At 42.7% G+C, this 17,721-nt stretch overlaps 1 protein-coding gene across 4 annotated transcripts in view; it reads left to right on the top strand.

The window, feature by feature from the left end:
* PACS1 (phosphofurin acidic cluster sorting protein 1) overlaps window positions 1-17,721 on the top strand; it is a 79,869-nt gene that overhangs the window by 50,705 nt on the left and 11,443 nt on the right. For 2 of the 4 annotated variants that reach the window (XM_035097680.3, XM_088660149.1), the window contains exons 10-19: window positions 1,399-1,492; window positions 2,389-2,469; window positions 2,581-2,696; window positions 5,340-5,478; window positions 6,443-6,547; window positions 7,901-8,007; window positions 11,642-11,796; window positions 12,765-12,875; window positions 13,538-13,640; window positions 14,612-14,654. In XM_035097680.3, the coding sequence (XP_034953571.2) occupies window positions 1,399-1,492; window positions 2,389-2,469; window positions 2,581-2,696; window positions 5,340-5,478; window positions 6,443-6,547; window positions 7,901-8,007; window positions 11,642-11,796; window positions 12,765-12,875; window positions 13,538-13,640; window positions 14,612-14,654 (1,054 nt within the window). Of the gene's footprint in view, window positions 1-1,398; window positions 1,493-2,388; window positions 2,470-2,580; window positions 2,697-5,339; window positions 5,479-6,439; window positions 6,548-7,900; window positions 8,008-11,641; window positions 11,797-12,764; window positions 12,876-13,537; window positions 13,641-14,611; window positions 14,655-17,721 lie in introns of all 4 variants that reach the window. The other 2 variants (XM_060269481.2, XM_035097679.3) reach the window with 1 other exon arrangement.

Raw genomic sequence — 17,721 nt, 5'->3', positions numbered from 1 at the left:
GTAAACTAAAAAAAACCACCTAGCAGAAAGATAAAACTTGATCATGAAAGTTGATTCATACAAACTAATAAAGTCCCAAATGTCTTGGGGAATAGGATAGCAAAAAATGAATCTGAAAGGGAGTGGCATTTCTAAACCATCCATGCCACTCTTTAGAAGGTCCTTGGTAACCCCTACCATGAACACCCCACCAAATTTCAATATAGCAGAACAGGAGCTCCCAACTGAGAGGTTAAAATGCCTATGGAGGAAGTATGGACCACACCAGCAGAAGTACAGTTACAGCTCCTTGTTTAGCTAGCAGAGTTCCTTTCTGTTGGAGACAGGAAAATCAAGCTTGAGACTCAAAAGTAGATTGGGGCAGGTTTGGGTTGTTGGTTGTTTATTTTTATTTTTATTTTTATTAGCCTTGCACCTGGTCACAATAGAAAGCAGCAACAAGTTTCTCATGGGTTTAGTAAAAGTGACCTCACAGCTAAAAAGGATTCAGTTTCTCCCTAGTAACAAGACACACCAAACAGCTTCTGTCCTGTTCCTGAAGCCATGGTCCCTCCCATCTCCAGGTTTCTTCCTTAGGAAACCCTCTCCTGTTCTTCAGAAATTTTAGTTCCTGGTAGATGAGTCTTCCTGAGTTAGATTAAAACAAACAACCCAACAGGGAAGGATCAAGGTGAAAGCTGTCATTCACAGTGTGGACCTGATTTACCTGAAGGTTCCTATGCCTGTATTAAGGTATCAGAGCTGTAGTTTGTCCCAAATAGCTTATTTTCTGTGCCTTGGCTTCCCTTTTTATGTTTATTTGCCAGCCTGAGAGAATGGGAACTCTGAACCAAGAGTTTGGAGTTGTCATTGGCTATAAAGAAATGAAACAATGTGGTGATGAGTTAAAATTTTGCAGAGGCTTCCTGCAGTAGTATTTTCCCCACTGTACTACTTGAGAAGTCAAATTTCAGCCTTTCGGAGGGAGTAAACTATTGTAGATCAGGAGTGGGGAACCTCAAGCTCGCGGGTTGAATGCAACCCTCCAGGCCTCTCTGCCACTTTGGGCTCTGTGCCACTTCTCTCACTGTCCCTGCTCCACAGCCTCTTCAAGCATGTTTGCCTGGCTGGAAATTTGCTCTTGAACTCTGATAATGCTTCTTCCTTTCATGAATGGAGACCAGAGAGAGGTGTGTATAAAAAGGGTTTCCCATCCCTGTTGTAGATCATCTATAAAAGAAAGCCAAGGTTTGTTCCACTATTAATGCAAGTGGAAGTTCTAAATGGAGAAGAATAGCTGCTGTGATCTAACTACGGTACATTGTTTTTTACGAATGTCAGTCAGCCTTTTTACCCTGCCCCCTGTAAGAATGTCTCCCCCCACTCCCCTCTTGATTTCACTGCTTTGTTCTATACTAGGCCTTTCTTTGAGGGAATGTCACAGTCAAGCTCCCAGACTGAAATTGGAAGCCTTAACAGCAAAGGGAGCCTCGGCAAGGATGCCACCAGCCCAGTAAGTAACAAGGATGGAGGAGCCATGGATTGTTCTTATTTACTCTACCAACCTTATCATTATGGTGAATTCTAATTAATGCAGAAGGAAACCAATCTCAGCCTTTTACGAGAATTATTACCATATTCTACTGGTTGTGTCCATGTGGAAACAATGTTTTTCAGAACCACTGTTGTGAACTGATTGCTGTGTCCCTGTCTGAAATGAATGAGATTGGTCTGTCTTCTGTCTACATGCTGTTTGCAAAGCTAAGATGAAACCCAATCTGCCTCTAGCTGTGTACCTGTATTCCAATGAAGGGTGGAGTGTGTAGAAGGGATCAAATTGGCCGGGTGTAACAGTTCCTGTGATTTATATTCATATTTATTATTTTTAATATTTAAAAGGGGATGGGACAGCAGGGCAATTTGGAAGCAGTTCTTTTAAACTCCTCTCCCCTTCCTTTAGGTGCTGTTAGTCCTGCAATTAAAGCTTAGTAACAAAGAAAATGGGAAAATGTGTCCCAGCACTGAAGGCTCTTCTTATGGAAAACTCCCCTCTAGAGCATGGCTTGTAATCAGTAGTGATGGGTGTTGTAGTTCAACAACTACTGCAGGGCCACATTACACCTCAAAATTCTTTGCCTTTCCTCTCCTTCTGACTCCAACACAAGTTCCCTTCCTGAAGGACTAGAAACTTGTGTTTGGAAACTGGGTTTCTCAGGGATTTGAAGGGTGATTTACCTTCGATGCTAAGGATCAATTGTTGTCACTCCCAATGCTAAGAAGTAAAAAGGTCCTAGCTTTATAATCTGCATAAACAACAAATCACCTAGTGACTGTAAATATGATCCTTCTGAATCACAGCTTGCTTTTTTCATTTTTTCCTATTTCTCTCCAATGCTGTTATTTATCCAGATGGAAGCATCCATGGGGGACAAACTGAAACCTACCCGGAATAAAAATGCAGATGACAGTATCAACGAAGGAGACACACTGGTAGGTACATTTGTCCTTTACTGCTGTTAGCAAATGTCCTCACCAATAGTATAATCACCTACTTTTATGACTAATATTAATTCTGAATGCTCTTCTTCTTCCCTTCTCTAGGAAGGAAATGGTCAGGATACATTTGGAGACTCAACCACCACCTTGGTCATCCCAGAAAAAGTCAAGACACCTATGAAGACCAGCAAGGGAGATCTTCAGAGCATGGCATCACCTAGGTAGTATGCACCAGGTTTTGCTTCCTTACATATTGCTCTTCCAAAAATTGGCCAGAACACTCTGTCAGCTACAGCAGGGGTGGGGAACCTGTGGCTCTCCAGATGTTGCTGGGCTCCCATAAACTCCAGCCAGTATGACCTGTGGTCAGGGATGATGGGAGTTTGTAGTCCCAACAACATTTGTAGGGCCACAGATTCCCCTTCCTTTAGCAACAGTATATCTGAAATTCCATGACAGGGCAACTAGTAGCTTGTATTTTCGCCAAAGAGATAAAGATGAGGATAAAAAAAGGTCATTTCCTCCTCCCTGCAATTGAACAGCATCTGCCATCTTTTCTTGGAAGGTTAGCATCAAATTCTTTAGCTATCTTGAAAAGAGGAGATTTTACTAAATTGTTCATGAGTAATTTACCTAGATTGCATACATACACTGCCCCACATTGGTTTGAGTAACACCAAGGGGGGTGTCCTTACCTCAATGAACTTTTAAGTCACAACAGCCTGGGACAATGGAAGATGCACTGAATGAAATATGAGCAAACTGCAGATACACATATTTAGGCTTCATTTCAATAGGAGTTGAGGACCTGGGGGGTGTAAGCCAAAGGCTGCCCGGAAAAGGAGAATTTTGAGGAGGGGTTTGAAAGAAGAGGAAAGGGGCATGGCTTACGTAGCCTTGTCAAGGCATAAAAGGAAGAAAGGGGTGAGTTGTATAAATGAGGAGGAAACTCTCAGCCCAGGGCAGGTCGCAGGTGGGGGGAGGTACAACAAGGCATAAGGGCAGAGTTTATTTTCAGAATGCTTTCCATCGACACTGAGTAACCATACCTGCCTTATGGCATTATTGGTGGTCCAGGTCAGAAGGTGTGGCTTTTGGACAGGTTTTACCCCTGGCATCTCTCTGGAAATTAACTCCTGGATCTATGCATTTCTGTCTTACGTGTTCAACACCTCCCACCCTAAGACTCAGACTGCCTCTCCCAAGATTGATTGATTCTGTGTTCCCCAGTGAAAACTTGCTACTGAGCAGTGGTGGTGGGTGAGCATGGAAAGATTCACTGGGCCAGTGGCTGCTCAAGAACTTGCCCCCTTTTGTGCATTCTGAATTTTCATGGAAATACATATATTTTGGGGGTGGGAATGGGGAGGGTGTCTCCAGCTGCCCATATGTCATGCATGGAGAATCTTTCCCCCCTCCCAAGAGTTGTGTTCCCTTGGTGGGTAAGGCAAACCCATGCAGCTTCCCACACACCTATCCCTCCACACACCCCATTCATCAGCCTTCTATTCATTTCACACTGTCCCTTGCACACTGTCCCTATTCCATTCCTCTTCTCCCACCTCCTTCCTCCCAGCATGGCAGTTATGCTTTAGAAGGAAGGCCTCACTTGTGCTAAGCCTAAATGTTGCATTGTGGGAGTGCGACCAAGGAATGGAAACCATGGGCTAGATGCAATAGAACTGGGCCTTCACCACCCATTGCTCCTCGTGTCTTTCTCAGTTGAATTGTTCAGTTTTCTTGTGACTAGTAGTGACTCTTCAATCACAAGAGTTCAGCACTCAGCTTCTGATAGCAAATGGTGCAGCTTCTTAAATTCCTGTGACTCAGGCACCTAGGTAAGAATTTGACCCCCAAGTGCTCTGTTCTGTTAGAAGTCTTTGCTGTTTGGTTGCTATCTGAAATGTGCCACATCTGCCTTTCTCTGTGGTGCTTGGGGAGGCAGCAGATGACTACTGCTTAAATGCAAAGGTGATACATTCCTAGGGCACCTCCTGCTTCTCCTTTTGCAAAGCAGATGCTTAGCAGCTGACATGCTCAGCAGCACTTTGTTTGTTTGCTCAGCTCCTCCTCTTTGTTTCCTTTTTTCCTTGTTCAGCGGTGGCGGCAGCTCTATGATCCACTTATTTACAGAGGGCATCAAATTCTCAGAATGAGAGTTTGCACCTTTTGCTGAATGCCTCGGATGGCAGCAGAAGGTTGGATGTGCCTTCGGGCTCCCTCAAGCTCATTGCCATTCTGGGAAATGTCACTGGATAGAGGGTGGTTTCCTTGTAGCATCCAATTCGAGACTGAATCTTCAACTGTTTTTCTACCTGATTGCATTGTGATTCCTCTGAGAGTTGCTCTCTTTCTCTATATCATGAACTTGCAGTAATTGATACCCAAGGTTGTGCACATTCTTCTTTCTCCCCCACTGCCACCAGGTTCCTTATGTTTATTAACATTCACTTTACGTAGCTGATATAGCCTTAAGGGTGTTCATTTTTCTCTGCAGTAATGAGGGCTAGAAACTTGGCAGTGTGTGTTGTTTTTGGGGGTTGTAAGGTGTTAGAATATTAGATGTTACACTATGGTAGTAAGCCTGCAGGCACAAACACACCCTTGCAAATTGTCTCAACTTAGTGGAGCTAGAAAAAAAATCCAAGGCTCTGTTGGTTGGCTGGCTGGCTTGCTTCCTCGCAAGTATTAAATGTAAGATGGGATCAGTTAGTTCTGAGACTCTGCTAGTTTCTTTGCAATGACCTTGGATCAAAGTTTCTGTGTTCCCCTGCAGGTATAACATGGTTTGCATTCTTCTTTCCATGTTCAGTAAGTTTGGAGAAGATGAGGCATTAATATCATTGTTTTTCTACCGGTCACAGCAAAATGGACAGTGCTGCGCACACGCCCCGGCAGAAACGCAGCACTCCACTCAAAGAGCGTCAGCTTTCAAAACCCCTCAGTGAAAGAACCAACAGTTCGGACAGTGAAAGGTCACCAGATCTGGGTCATAGTACACAGGTAACCAGCATTCAGAGATTGCAGCTCTGGGGCTTAAACATTCTTTCCCTAATTTTGGAGGAGGAGTGGAGGTGGCATTCCTTAAATACAGACTTGATAAAAGCCAACTGTTGTTGGGGTAGCTAGTTGCTGTAAGCTTATTTGAAGTACTGCAGTATCTTTCCAGTTGTATGTAGTCAGCTCTAAAGAGATCCTGAATCAAGTAGGCAAAGTTGTTTGTTTGTTGCATTTACATCCCATTTTTCCTCCAAGGAGCTCCAAGGTGGCATACATGGTTCTCCCCCATGCATGCTATCCTCACAAAAACCCTGAAAGGTAGGTTAAGTTGAGAGACAGTGACTAGTCCAAGGTCACGTTAGTGAGCTTCATGACTGATTTGCAATTTGAACCTTGGTCTCCCAGGTCCTAGTCTAGCATTCTAATCACCCACACTGGAATTTTTGCTTCTAAACTTAAATCCAAGAAGGAAAGGAGATTGGAGCTGTATGATTAATTAGTAAAGGGTAAGGAGCATTTGCTATGAGAGATACAAAACCTTTCCCCCCACTATCCGTCAGACTTGGAAGCTTGTCCAAAGTCCTCTTTTTATTTTCTGAGTTTTTTCCAGATACCAACCACTTACGTTGGATTTTTTTTTTTTTACAGTCACAGGACTTACAAGTATTTCCCCCTTCACCTGCCCAATAAATGTAGGCATGAGGAATGTGCATTTCTCAAATTATAGTATCCTGCTGAGGAGTAAATAAGTTGTGGGGGAGAATGTAATTTCCCATAGTATTAAAAGGTGCTCCTAGAAGTATTGTCAGACAGCAAGAATAAGAGGAATGCGTCTCTTTCTCTCCCCATCCCCTCTCATGACATATGCATTCCTGCTCCATGTTGCAGTTGATATTATTTTACTTTATATTTGAGTTAGCAGTTATGTCAATGAACCATGCTTAACCATGCAACTTTCCCCCAGCAGATTCCTCGCAAGATTGTTTATGATCAGCTGAATCAAATCTTAGTGTCAGACTCAGCCCTGCCAGAAAACATCATCCTAGTGAACACTATTGACTGGCAAGGCCAGGTAATGAGGTTGTTGCTGTGTGTGTGTGTGTGTGTGTGTGTGTGTGTGTGTGTGTGTGTCCGTGTGTCTGTCCTGTTCTTTGCACCATCCCAGTCTCTGGTCAACAGAATTAAGTAAATTAGAAAAAAGAATGTGTGCTGTTGTCCCTAACTGGTTCCATTTTCTGAGTGCAGAATGTAGCTTTGCCTGTAGAAACCTGGACTTGCTCCCCAAATATTAAGGAATACAAATTATTGTTATTATTATTTAATAATAATAAAACAATAGTGATATTCTTATGCACTATTGGTAAATGTAACAATTTACAGAATAACATAAATAGGTAGCTTCCAATACAAATGTTTAACAGTACTAAGATAATGGGTGGGGATGTCTTCTTATTACCAGTTAATAAAGGTAATTTCCCCAACCATCAGAACCAGATCCTGCAATTCAGTCCCAGCAGAATAAATTATTCACTTTAAGCACATTTTTTCAATGATGTTTGATTTATTAGGTAAACTCAATTTAGCATTATTGGCAATCAGAAGTGGTTGTGCTTAATCGGTGTCACTGAAGCTAGGCTACATGGAAAATTAAGCACCAGTGGGATTGTGCAATATTGGCAAGAGGATACTGAGTAGGAATGAAGAGCCATAAAGAAATTTTGCCCCTTCAACTGGCCATTAAATTTCATCCCAAGCCCTGTCTCATGTCAATATGTAGAGAAAATGTATTTATCTTAACTATATCATTGAGGCTGTTTGGTTAGAAGCCAGGTGTCTTGTATAAAATGAAAGTTAGCATATTCAGAATTTGACAGCTAACCCAGATTCTTCACTGAATGTCATCCAGTAACTGAATGTTTCTGCCAATGGGAAAAGGGGAGGGTATATTGGTGCCAGTGAGAGGCCATGTCTGGGTTGATTATCTTGAGATTCTGCTTTGTCCTGTTGAACCCTCCTTCGTATAAGCCAGGACCTTAAGTGACTGGAACAAGATCCTCAAAAAAGGAGGGAATCATCTTAAAACAAATGGGTCTGTCACACAATATTTCATACCCATTGTTGTCCCACTGCACCTTGATTGCTTTCCTCCACTCTTACCTACTAGGGCAGCAATAAGATGAGTTTCAGATTTCCATCACCTGAGTCGTAACTGTGTCATGTTAAGCTTGTATCCAGGGTGCTGAATGGTGCTCTGTTACCAAACCTTTTGTCTGAGGTCATGTGGCCAGTGATTGCTAATCAGGGAAGAAGGGGTGTTGTGTGGCAGTTGTGTAAACAGAGCACCAAATCCCTTGCTTGCTTGCTTGCTTGCTTGCTTGCTTGCTTGCTTGCTTGCTTGCTTACTATGTACTTGTTTTACTTCCAGTATGTAGCTGATCTCCTTCAGGACCAGAAGAAGCCAGTTGTTTGCACATGCTCCACAATTGAAGTGCAAGCTGTCCTCTCTGCAATTCTCACGAGAATCCAGCGATAGTAAGTGCACAAAGCTATATCTGTGGTGTCCCCATTTTTATACTATGGAATTTGCCCTGAGAAAATGGGAAAGAAAACCAGATTCCAAATTGCTTGAAAAGGATGCCCCAATCCACTTTGATTAGGGCTGTCCATCCTTGTCTGCACTCAAATAACTGAAACATCACTTATCCTTAGAACTAAAGACTCTTGTCTGGCAGGAAGTATGGGGGAAGGATGGTCTTTATATCTGCAAGCTTTCAGTACTCAAATGTGTTTACAAAAGTACCTGCCTCCTTCCTAAGGCAGGCACACAGAGAGAAGATAAGGGTTGTGTACAAGGCATGCTTTGACTTCAGCCACAGGAAGGGAACACAATCCTATTGTGAAAGCTGCCTGTATGCAGAGTAAGAAAGGGGGGGGGAGAGGAAGAATTCAGTGTAAGTGCGCAAATCTCCCATCTGGGTTTGATGCCTTGTAGTCAATAACCTATACATAGATGAGTTGCAGATGAGGAGCATCTGTGAAACCTTCTCCACATTTTAAAAGTCTCAAATTCTTCCCAGTGCCTCTTGCAGGACACTCAGTTTTGGGAATATGTGTTCTGAAGTTACGGTTCTTATGACCACAACTCAAAGAGGACACATTGCAGGTCAATCAAAGAAGACACCTTGCTAAACAACAGGTCACTGATAACAACCCAGTTCCTACCATACAGGATTGGCATCATCACAGATCTCTGGTGGCTCCACTCCACATTGCTCTAGTATCATGAAAAGCAAAGCAGCCTGAGGCCATTGCTGCAGCTGGAATAGACACATACATGCCCCCCCAGTGTTGATCCTCATTCCTAAAAATATTTTATTTGTTTAATCGTTAGTACTTGCACCTTCAGTAAAAGCAGCTTCCAGGACAGCCACTGTGGAACTTATTGGAAAATATTTTAACAAAAAGCAACCATCTATTAAAAACCACAGAATCAAACACAGCATCATTGGTGGGGCTAACTAGAATAATTAAATTGCTTTTGAAATAAAAAAAATAAAAAAATTGTCCAGTAGCACCTTAGAGATCAACTAAGTTTGTTCTGGGTATAAGCTTTCATGTGCATGCACACTTCTTCAGATATACAGTTGCTTTTGAAAGTTCCTTTTAAAAGGCTTGGGAAAACAAAAGGCTTTACCCAGCATGACAGTGAGGATGAGAGTCAGGTCAGGTTCTATCCGAAAATGCACCCTTCACAGCAGTGGCGGAGCTAGGGGCTTTGGCACCCGGAGCGGGGGTGGCATGCCGCCCGTGGTGATGTCACCCCCCCCCTCAGGGATGGAACCAGGGGCGGTCCGTCCCCCCTTCCTACGCCACTGCTTCACAGTTGCCATCTGCTTGACTTTAGAAAATGAGAGTGCTCAGGAAAGGGCCTTGGAGTTCGTAATGAAGGGGTAGATGCTTTTAAGCTTAAATGCAGATGTAACCTTTCTCTAGCACATTCTATTGTTACATCGGCTTGAGTCACCAGAGGAACAGCAACTACATTGTTTCAGTAACATAAGGACAAGCCCTCAATATTTATTTCCATCCAGCACCATAATCCAATAAATAAGATTTAGTTGTGTGCTCCTGGCTCCCCTGGGCTTCTTTGCCATTTTCATGCCAGAGTCATCCTGGAAGCTGCTGAAATGCAGGCCTGCTTTGCCGGCATAGGCTGGACTGGCTGCCTACAAAAGAGGCTCTGCCCTCAAATTCCAGCATCTTCCTCTCTCACAGCCATGATGGGAAGTCAATACCCGTATAATTAGAAGGACCTTTCTTCACTGTACTCTTTGTCACTGCAAGATGACAGTGGTTGGAGAGGGCAAAGTGCAAGTCTCCCAGGACATGATTCACACTATACTGTTTTGTCAGGTTAACTGGAGTCATCGCTTAGCTCTGTCTAATGCCAGGGCACAGGCCTCAATGCATACAAAATAATGAGTGCCTTTTGAGCATGTGCTTGAGTACCCACTGTCAGGCACCAAACATGGAAACAGATCTTTAAAAGCAGATGCCATGCAGGATTGAGCCCCAGCACCTCTCAGAAATTAAGTACATGCAGAAATTTGGCTGCTTTTAATTTCAAATTCTGCATCATGACATAAAGATGCCTGTGTACTTTTCCTCTGCTTGAGACTACACCTTACTGAAATTCAAGGTAGGAGAGATCTCTGTGCTTGTTGGAATCGAGGTGAATTAGGTTTGGCTCTTCCCTCATCTCTCCCTAAAGTTCCTGCTCCTCATAGACTCTACACTGAGGGTAAAAGTAAATGTTTGGGTTCTTAAAGAGTTTGCAAGCTTTCCTGGTCCTGCTTAAAAGAAAAATACTGTGTTATGTGTTCTCAGTGTTGTGTCTAGAAGCAGTAAAGCTGTAGGCATCATTGAGGGGTGTACAGTAAATGCATTTTTCTCCAGCTCTTCAGTGCCCTCTAGTGGCCTTTGGTCATGCTGCTGATTTACAGGTTAAGACGGATGCTTGAAGCTTTGAAGAAGTGCTCACTTGTTCAGTGTGCAGGAGCTTACAGTTCACAAACAGTGAATCCCTCCCACCCTCATAAAATACATTTAAATTGCTCTTTCAGATGTATGGAGCATGTAAGGTTCCTAATAGCTGAGATATAGTCTGCAGAAGGTTGTCGGCACATTGTAAAAAAAGTGGAGCTACCATTTCACCACTGTGGCTTGTAATGTGTGAAGGGGAGATATTTATATCTCCTAACATGTGCTTGGGCAGTGCAGTTCATAGCTTTTGAGTGCATATTCACCATATGTGATATCACACATACCTGGCCTATGCACATTAGTGGGCATCATGGGAACATGTGGTGGCTAAATGAGAGCTCATATTTTCCTGTAAAGTTTGAAGCAGCCTTCTAACTGAGTGTGAGTGTTGACAAGCTAGTAAATTGCAGTGCATTTAAATTAATGGCCTAGGAGCCATAGGATTGTTGGGAAGTAAGTGACTGTGGTCTTGATGAGTGCCTGGATGAGAGAACCTTGCAAGTCCTTTAGGGCTATCTACAAGGAAAAGTTGGAGATAAATGAAATAAAGGTCCCTTTGAAAGATCAGGCTGTGCTTTAATTAAGCCTCGGCATGTATTAAGGCAGGGTCCCCAAACTAAGGCCCGGGGGCCGGATGCGGCCCAATCACCTTCTCAATCCAGCCCGCGGACGGTCCGGGAATCAGCATGTTTTTTCATGAGTATAATGTGTGCTTTTATTTAAAATGCATCTCTGGGTTATTTGTGGGGCATAAGAATTCGTTCATTTTTTTCCTTCAAAATATAGTCCGGCCCCCCACAAGGTCTGAGGGACAGTGGACTGGCCCCCTGCTGAAAAAGTTTTCTGACCCCTGTTAAGGCCTGTGGTTATATAGTCCTTAGTCTGAAGAAGCCAGAGTTGTATTGCTGTGGCACCTCCTATTTTAAGGAAACAGTTCCTTGCAACTCCCTACTTACTTGGGTGGGGTGTAGGTAGATCATATGCATGGTTTCTTTTTAAAACTAAGAAAGAATTCCCAGTTCCACCACTTCTGTTTTTCCCTTCTGCAGGTAGATACTACTATAAATGCAGAGCCTGGTGCACAACTATCTTAACTGTCCTCTTCTTTCTTTCCACCCATCAGCTGCAACTGTAATTCCTCCATGCCACGTCCTGTGAAGGTGGTGTCTGTCGGGGGACAGAGTTATCTCAGCTCCATCTTGAGGTTTTTTGTGAAGCAATTGGCAAACAAGACATCAGACTGGCTGAGCTATATGAAGTTTCTCATCATCCCACTAGGTAATACCGCCTGTGGCTCGCTCGATTGGTAGGTGGCTATTGAGTTACACATCTGAAACCCGATAGTTCTACATTTCAGTGACCCAAAAGCCACCAGGTATAGTAGCTCTCTTCTTACATACAGAATGAATGAGCTGAACTGACATACCTTCCTCTACTCAGTCCAAAAAACGAAGCCACCAATACTTGCCAAAAGCTCACTCAACGCAACATTCTTTCTCTGGATTTTTTTACAGCCCATGATACCCTTCCTCAGAACCAGTGGACTCAGTTTCAGTTGTTGAGGGCAAAATTTAATTGGTGGGTCTGAGCTTTAAAAACGTACTTGCTCAGTTTTTGAGGCTGTGTTTTCATTATGATGTGGTACTGAAGTAGGGAATGAAGGGCAAAATGTTGAGGTGGATGTTTCCTTTTAATAATGAGTGACATCTTTTGTTATCTCACACCTAAGTGTTTTCTAAAGTCAGTTTTGTTGAGTATTTGGGAATAAGAAAATGCTTAGGTTTACGCTAAAGCTGGTAATCAATTACAAAAATAATAATGGCTGAGCAGCCTCAATTTTTTTGTAGTGAAATATGTGATGTGAATTTCCCAATCATTGGGGGGTAGTTTTCTTGGGCTACAAAGAGATTACCCATTTTTGTCTGTGAATAATAAGAAGCACTCTACAAAAGGAGTGTTGTGGTAAAGACAGTTGCAGTTTCTATTTTTTAATGGCTTTCTGATGCCAAAGGGTCTGTTGCCTCAGCAGCCATCTGTCGGTGCTAGATATGTGTAGCTTGCCAAGGAAAATCATAGCAACACAAAGGGAGAGGTGGGAGTATTGGGTTGTTTTTGTTTTTATTATGTATTTTGTGTTTTTATATTGTGATTTTATGTTATGAACTGCCCTGAGACCTCCGGGTGTAGGGCAGTATACAGATTTAAATAATAATAATAAATAGGCCTTCCTCTCATTTCTCCACCAGGTTCTCACCCGGTAGCCAAGTACATGGGCTCTGTGGATAGCAGATACAGTGGTATGTTTCTAGATGCCACCTGGCGAGAACTCTTCAGCAAATCTGAGCCACCTATGACGGGTAAGAGCAAGTTTTCAGTTCACAGTGAGTTATAGAAGTAACATCTTTCAGAAAGGTCTTTATTCTGTCTTGCCAGACTGAGGACTCTCTTGTATATGTGCTGCTTTTATGTAAGTTAGAATCAAATTAAGGTGAGAATCCAAAGAATTTGTATGGGTCTTTTGGTATTACACCAAACCAGTGCTTGGTAGATGTGGACCCCTCCCTGTGTCCAGCTAGTGTTTAATAAGACAGTGTTGTCATTGGCAGACAAAGGTAGGCCATAATGTCATTTGATAGAATGAGCAATTCCAGCCAAGATGCAAAGTCACCTTTCTCATGACACTTGTAAGTTTGAAGACACAGAGAACTACATATTGATCAGCAGGATTATGGACTAGGTGGAAAATTTGGGCAGCTAGGGTTGGGGTTGGGTGAGATAATGGCATTTACCACACCAGGATAGGGTCCATACTTACACTTGTACATCTTTTTGTTAATCCGAGTTCTCCTGCCTCCCTCTCCCCATCAGCCATATCTCTGGCTTGTCACTCTTTGTGCCTCAGTGACCAACTCCTGTATCTTAAAGCCAGCATCTTGAAGGTTCTCCCACTTGCTGGCTTGGGTATTGCTCTGTGTGCCTTTCCTGCTTGACGCTCTCCTTGGGTTATCTTCTTCCTCAGAGCCTTTTGATGTGGTTGGCCGAATCATGCAGTATGTCAGTGGAGCAAACGTGACCCACCAGCTGCCTGTGGCCGAGGCCATGCTGACCTGCAAACACAAATTGTAAGTCCTTCCCCACCCACCCCTCTGTCATGGGCTTTTGATTTCAGCGTGGTGGGTGAGTGGGCTCAAGTTGCCTCACCCACATAGCTAGAAGAAACCTAAATGTGAACTATAATGTTTGCAGTGTCTGTATTTATTGAAAGTTCATTCAGAATCCCCTTTCTCAGTCTTCATTTTGTTTGTCTGCAAAGCAACACTGAGATAAACCACTGTAAAAAAAAGTGGAAGGTGGCTTGCTTGTGGTTCTCAAGGAAGGCTAGTCTGTGCATTGCGATGTACTGGTGAAAGTGTTGTGGGCACATTGCAATGACACACACGTGTACTCACGTGACAGCAATTAGGTTTGAAAAAGTGTGTTGGCTTTCTCTCCCCACCCTCAAGCCTAATGCGGCTAGAGATTATCTTCTTGGAGAGTATTGCTAGGGAGGCACAAGTCACTCTTCCATCCTCAGCTGCAGTTTCCAGGAAGGTCACTTCCTTACCCACAGCAATTAAGCTTGAAAAAAGGACTTCTATTGGAGCCAGTAGAAGGCTTCTTTCAAGCCTAATTATGTGTGGCTGAGGAGGGGGGTTAGCTAGGGAGAAAGTTTACTGTGTGCCCATGTGAAGCTGCTGTAAAACAATCAGAGCTATAAATTCTTTTGGAATCTCTTACATATGGAATTATTGGACCCATGTGGTACCCTTCTTTCAAGAGTCAAGAGTCCCAATGTGAAACCCGTTGCCAAGTGGAAGCATCCTCCACACTGAGGCTATAATGTGATGGGACTGACCTTCCAGACTTCATGTTCTTTTTGTCTAGTCGTGTGCTTGCATAATGCTGTTTCTTGAAGCCCTAAGTTTATGTTCCAGTTTCATTTGTCAGATACATAAAATAGAAAAGAAGGTGGGGAAAGCCTTTGCCTTTCAGCATTGTTTGTTTTCTCTTTTCCTGTCATTTGGATTTTTAATGGCTGTTTCTTTACCCACAGCCAAGATGAAGATTCTTACCAAAAGTTCATCCCTTTCATTGGGGTAAGAGTGTTACATTTCTTGGATTTTTCATCTCTGAATATGAACGTATCTTATTCAGGGCCAGTTTACCTGAACTCTTTTATAGCTCTGGTAACTTAGATAAAGCCTACTTTTTGAAAACAAATGTGTGTGCATTTCTGTAGCTGTAGTTTAACTTTGGCAGCCACCTCACTTGCAGAACTGTCATTTTCACCTACTGTGTTCCTTACCCTGCTGATGCTGAACGGAAGTTGTTGTTAAAATTGAGATGTGGTATTTAATCAAATGACATTGTGTAATTTAGCTTGGGCTAAATTTATCTTTCTGAGTCGAGGACTTGGGAGTAAGCCTGCCGGGATCCCATCTGATGAGTGGTGAAGTCATAAACAAGTGAAAGCAGGCTTCCCATGTTGAAGAGCTCATATAATTAGACTTGTTTGTTTGGTTTTTAAATACCAGTTTCACTGTCCCTAAATTCAGGCAGCTAGCAGAATGTTGGGGGTGGTTGACCAGTTTGTAACCAGTTTGTAACCTTGCAAATAGAGAGGTTGCATACCTGAAACATGGTTTTCATAGTGCAAATCTAATGCTTAACCATGGTTAATGAATGCAATAGTTAATTTGCATACATTCTAGCCATGGTTTCACCTCCTGGTTTGTGGGTAATCCTTATCCACAGCTAAGTTTGCTTTCAACTGTAACACTTAACTATGGTTAAGGAAACCAAACCAGGGGGCAACGCATTAAGTTTCCAGATAGCTGTAAAGTGAATGTAGCTTTTTAAATAAAAAAACCCACCCAACCCTGACGTTCAGAAGCAAAATAAGGAAATGATGACAGCAGCACTGTTGCAATCCACTTGCAATCTGCTAGATATTGGTTAACATCACCATCCCTTCATCACTTCCCTGGTTACTGCTGCCAAGAAAATGCCAGAGGTAAAAAACTATGCAGCTGCCTCTGAGGAGATGCTCTCGCCCCAAGCAAGGATGAAATCATGTTGGGAAAAGATAGCTTTATTCCCTTGTGGCCACTGTGCAACCTTTGATGAGCAGTGCTTGTAGCATTTTTGTCACCACTGCCTTTTTTTAAAAAAAGCTCTTAACATTTCCTGTGTTTGCATTTCTGTTTTTATTATGAAGTGCCTGTTGTCAGCCAGAAAGTCAGTCAGAATGTAAACATTTCTAATAAAATAAATAAGCTTGCACATTTAAGATCAATGCCCTGTATATTACCCCACCTTTTGTTTCCATAGGGCACTTTGTGCTCTTGCAATATACAAGGCAGCTCACTTTAAATTGAAATGTTGCATGAAAATACATCCTGTACAATTAATGAAGCATAAAGTGGGGGCTTTTTGCAGCAACTGTCTGTCTGTGATCTTTGAGCTTAATTTGATGGTGACTGAGGAAGGCCAAGAGGGGTGTACTTGATTATATTTTAATGGTTAGAGGGGAAACTGTTGCCTCACCTACATCACCACTGGTCTAGGTTTATCTTGACTCTTTTATTGCACATGATTTTGGGGGGGTAGATGGTCACAAATAATTATTTGGAAGAAACCTTTTCTCTTGCCAAGGCACTCTATCTCAGTTTTTGCAATTGTGGTGTTATAAATCTTTTGGAGATTTGTTATTTGCAGGCCTCTGCTGCATCCTCAATAATTGAATCTGTTTCAAAGCACAGATCTCCCAAGGGAGGGCCCATGCAAAGCAAAAAGTTATCTTTCCTCTCTCTCTTTTTTTAAAAAAATTATTTAATCGATTTTTTGATACAAACATCAACCACAAAAGACACATACAACAAAAACCATAAGAACAGTAATAACACAATTTGGCAATTCAGATTTGGATACACTAATATACCTATGACTACACCTTTTTAAACAATATTTTCCCACCTCTCTCTCCTCCCTCTACTTCCCACCACTATCTGCCTGATCGCTTAAATATTAGTTCCAGATTTCTACATATTTATTCATTCTTATTTTGCGTTGACATGCAATTCATTCATATGTAGCTAATCTGTCCAGATTATCAATCCATGTGCTCAATGGAATCTTTTTGCGGCTCTTCCAATTCATCAAAACAAGTTTTTTTTTGCTTCTAATATAGCATAAACTCCTGCCTGGCACTCAAAGTCTCTGCTAACAAATTTGCTCTCCCTTTTCTCTTCCCACCCTCACCCAAACATATTGGGCTATGTTTGACAAACTAACCTCTGCTTTGACAGAGGAGGATCTTAAAGGTTAAAGAAAGCTCATCGTGTTTGCTAGTGTGGCCATTAGGTGGACATGAGGGGACAACTCTTTCCCTGCAAAGGAACTGGTGTGCCTGGCAAGAAAGGCAATATTCCCCCCCCCCCCCAAAAAAAACCCTGCAAAAAGATTATTTGCTCTCCTTTTTAAAGCACAGAGGAAATATGAGTCAATCTGAACCAGGCAGGGGTGGAGGGAGTGACTCAGCAGACTGTGACCCACAAGTGTGCGCTGGAACTGCTGATGTGATGACAACCAATTAAGCCGAAACCACAGATGCATTAGTTTTTAGAATGCTCTCAAGCCCCCATGCTATTTACAGGAGGAAAGTAAAAATGTGTGCATTATTTGATGGAACAGTGTGGGGAGCTTGAGAGTTTCAAATTTCAGGCTGTTAGCTTTTTTAGGAATGTTGGCAAGTATATCAGGCAGACCTCCTGGTTGCAGGGCACATCTGAAACACAAATCACCTGATGGCAAGCAAAATCCTTCTCCAGCCTAAGAGGACCCATGGCACAAAGCAGAAAGTGTGGCCTTGAATCAACACTGCCAGAACCACCATGCCTGAATTTTGTGAACACTTCTCTCATTCCATCGAACAAGCTCTAAAGAACTGCACCAGAGACAGTGTCGAAACAAGGTGGAACCTACACCAAAGACGCAATCTACAACACAGCTATGATCTCTTTTGGCAAAAGAGAGCAGCAGATCTGCAACTGGTTTGAGGCCGGCATTAAGGACATGGAGCCTGTTATCACTGCAGAGAGCGAGGCTCTTGTGAACTGCAAGCGTGCAGCCTGTGGCAAGACGCTGGCTGCACTGAGAAAGACA

Source organism: Zootoca vivipara, chromosome 16 (genome assembly GCF_965207765.1).
Source record: "Zootoca vivipara chromosome 16, rZooViv2.hap1.1, whole genome shotgun sequence".
NCBI classification, from domain to species: domain Eukaryota; kingdom Metazoa; phylum Chordata; class Lepidosauria; order Squamata; family Lacertidae; genus Zootoca; species Zootoca vivipara.
This window is presented reverse-complemented; position numbering and strand designations above follow the sequence as displayed.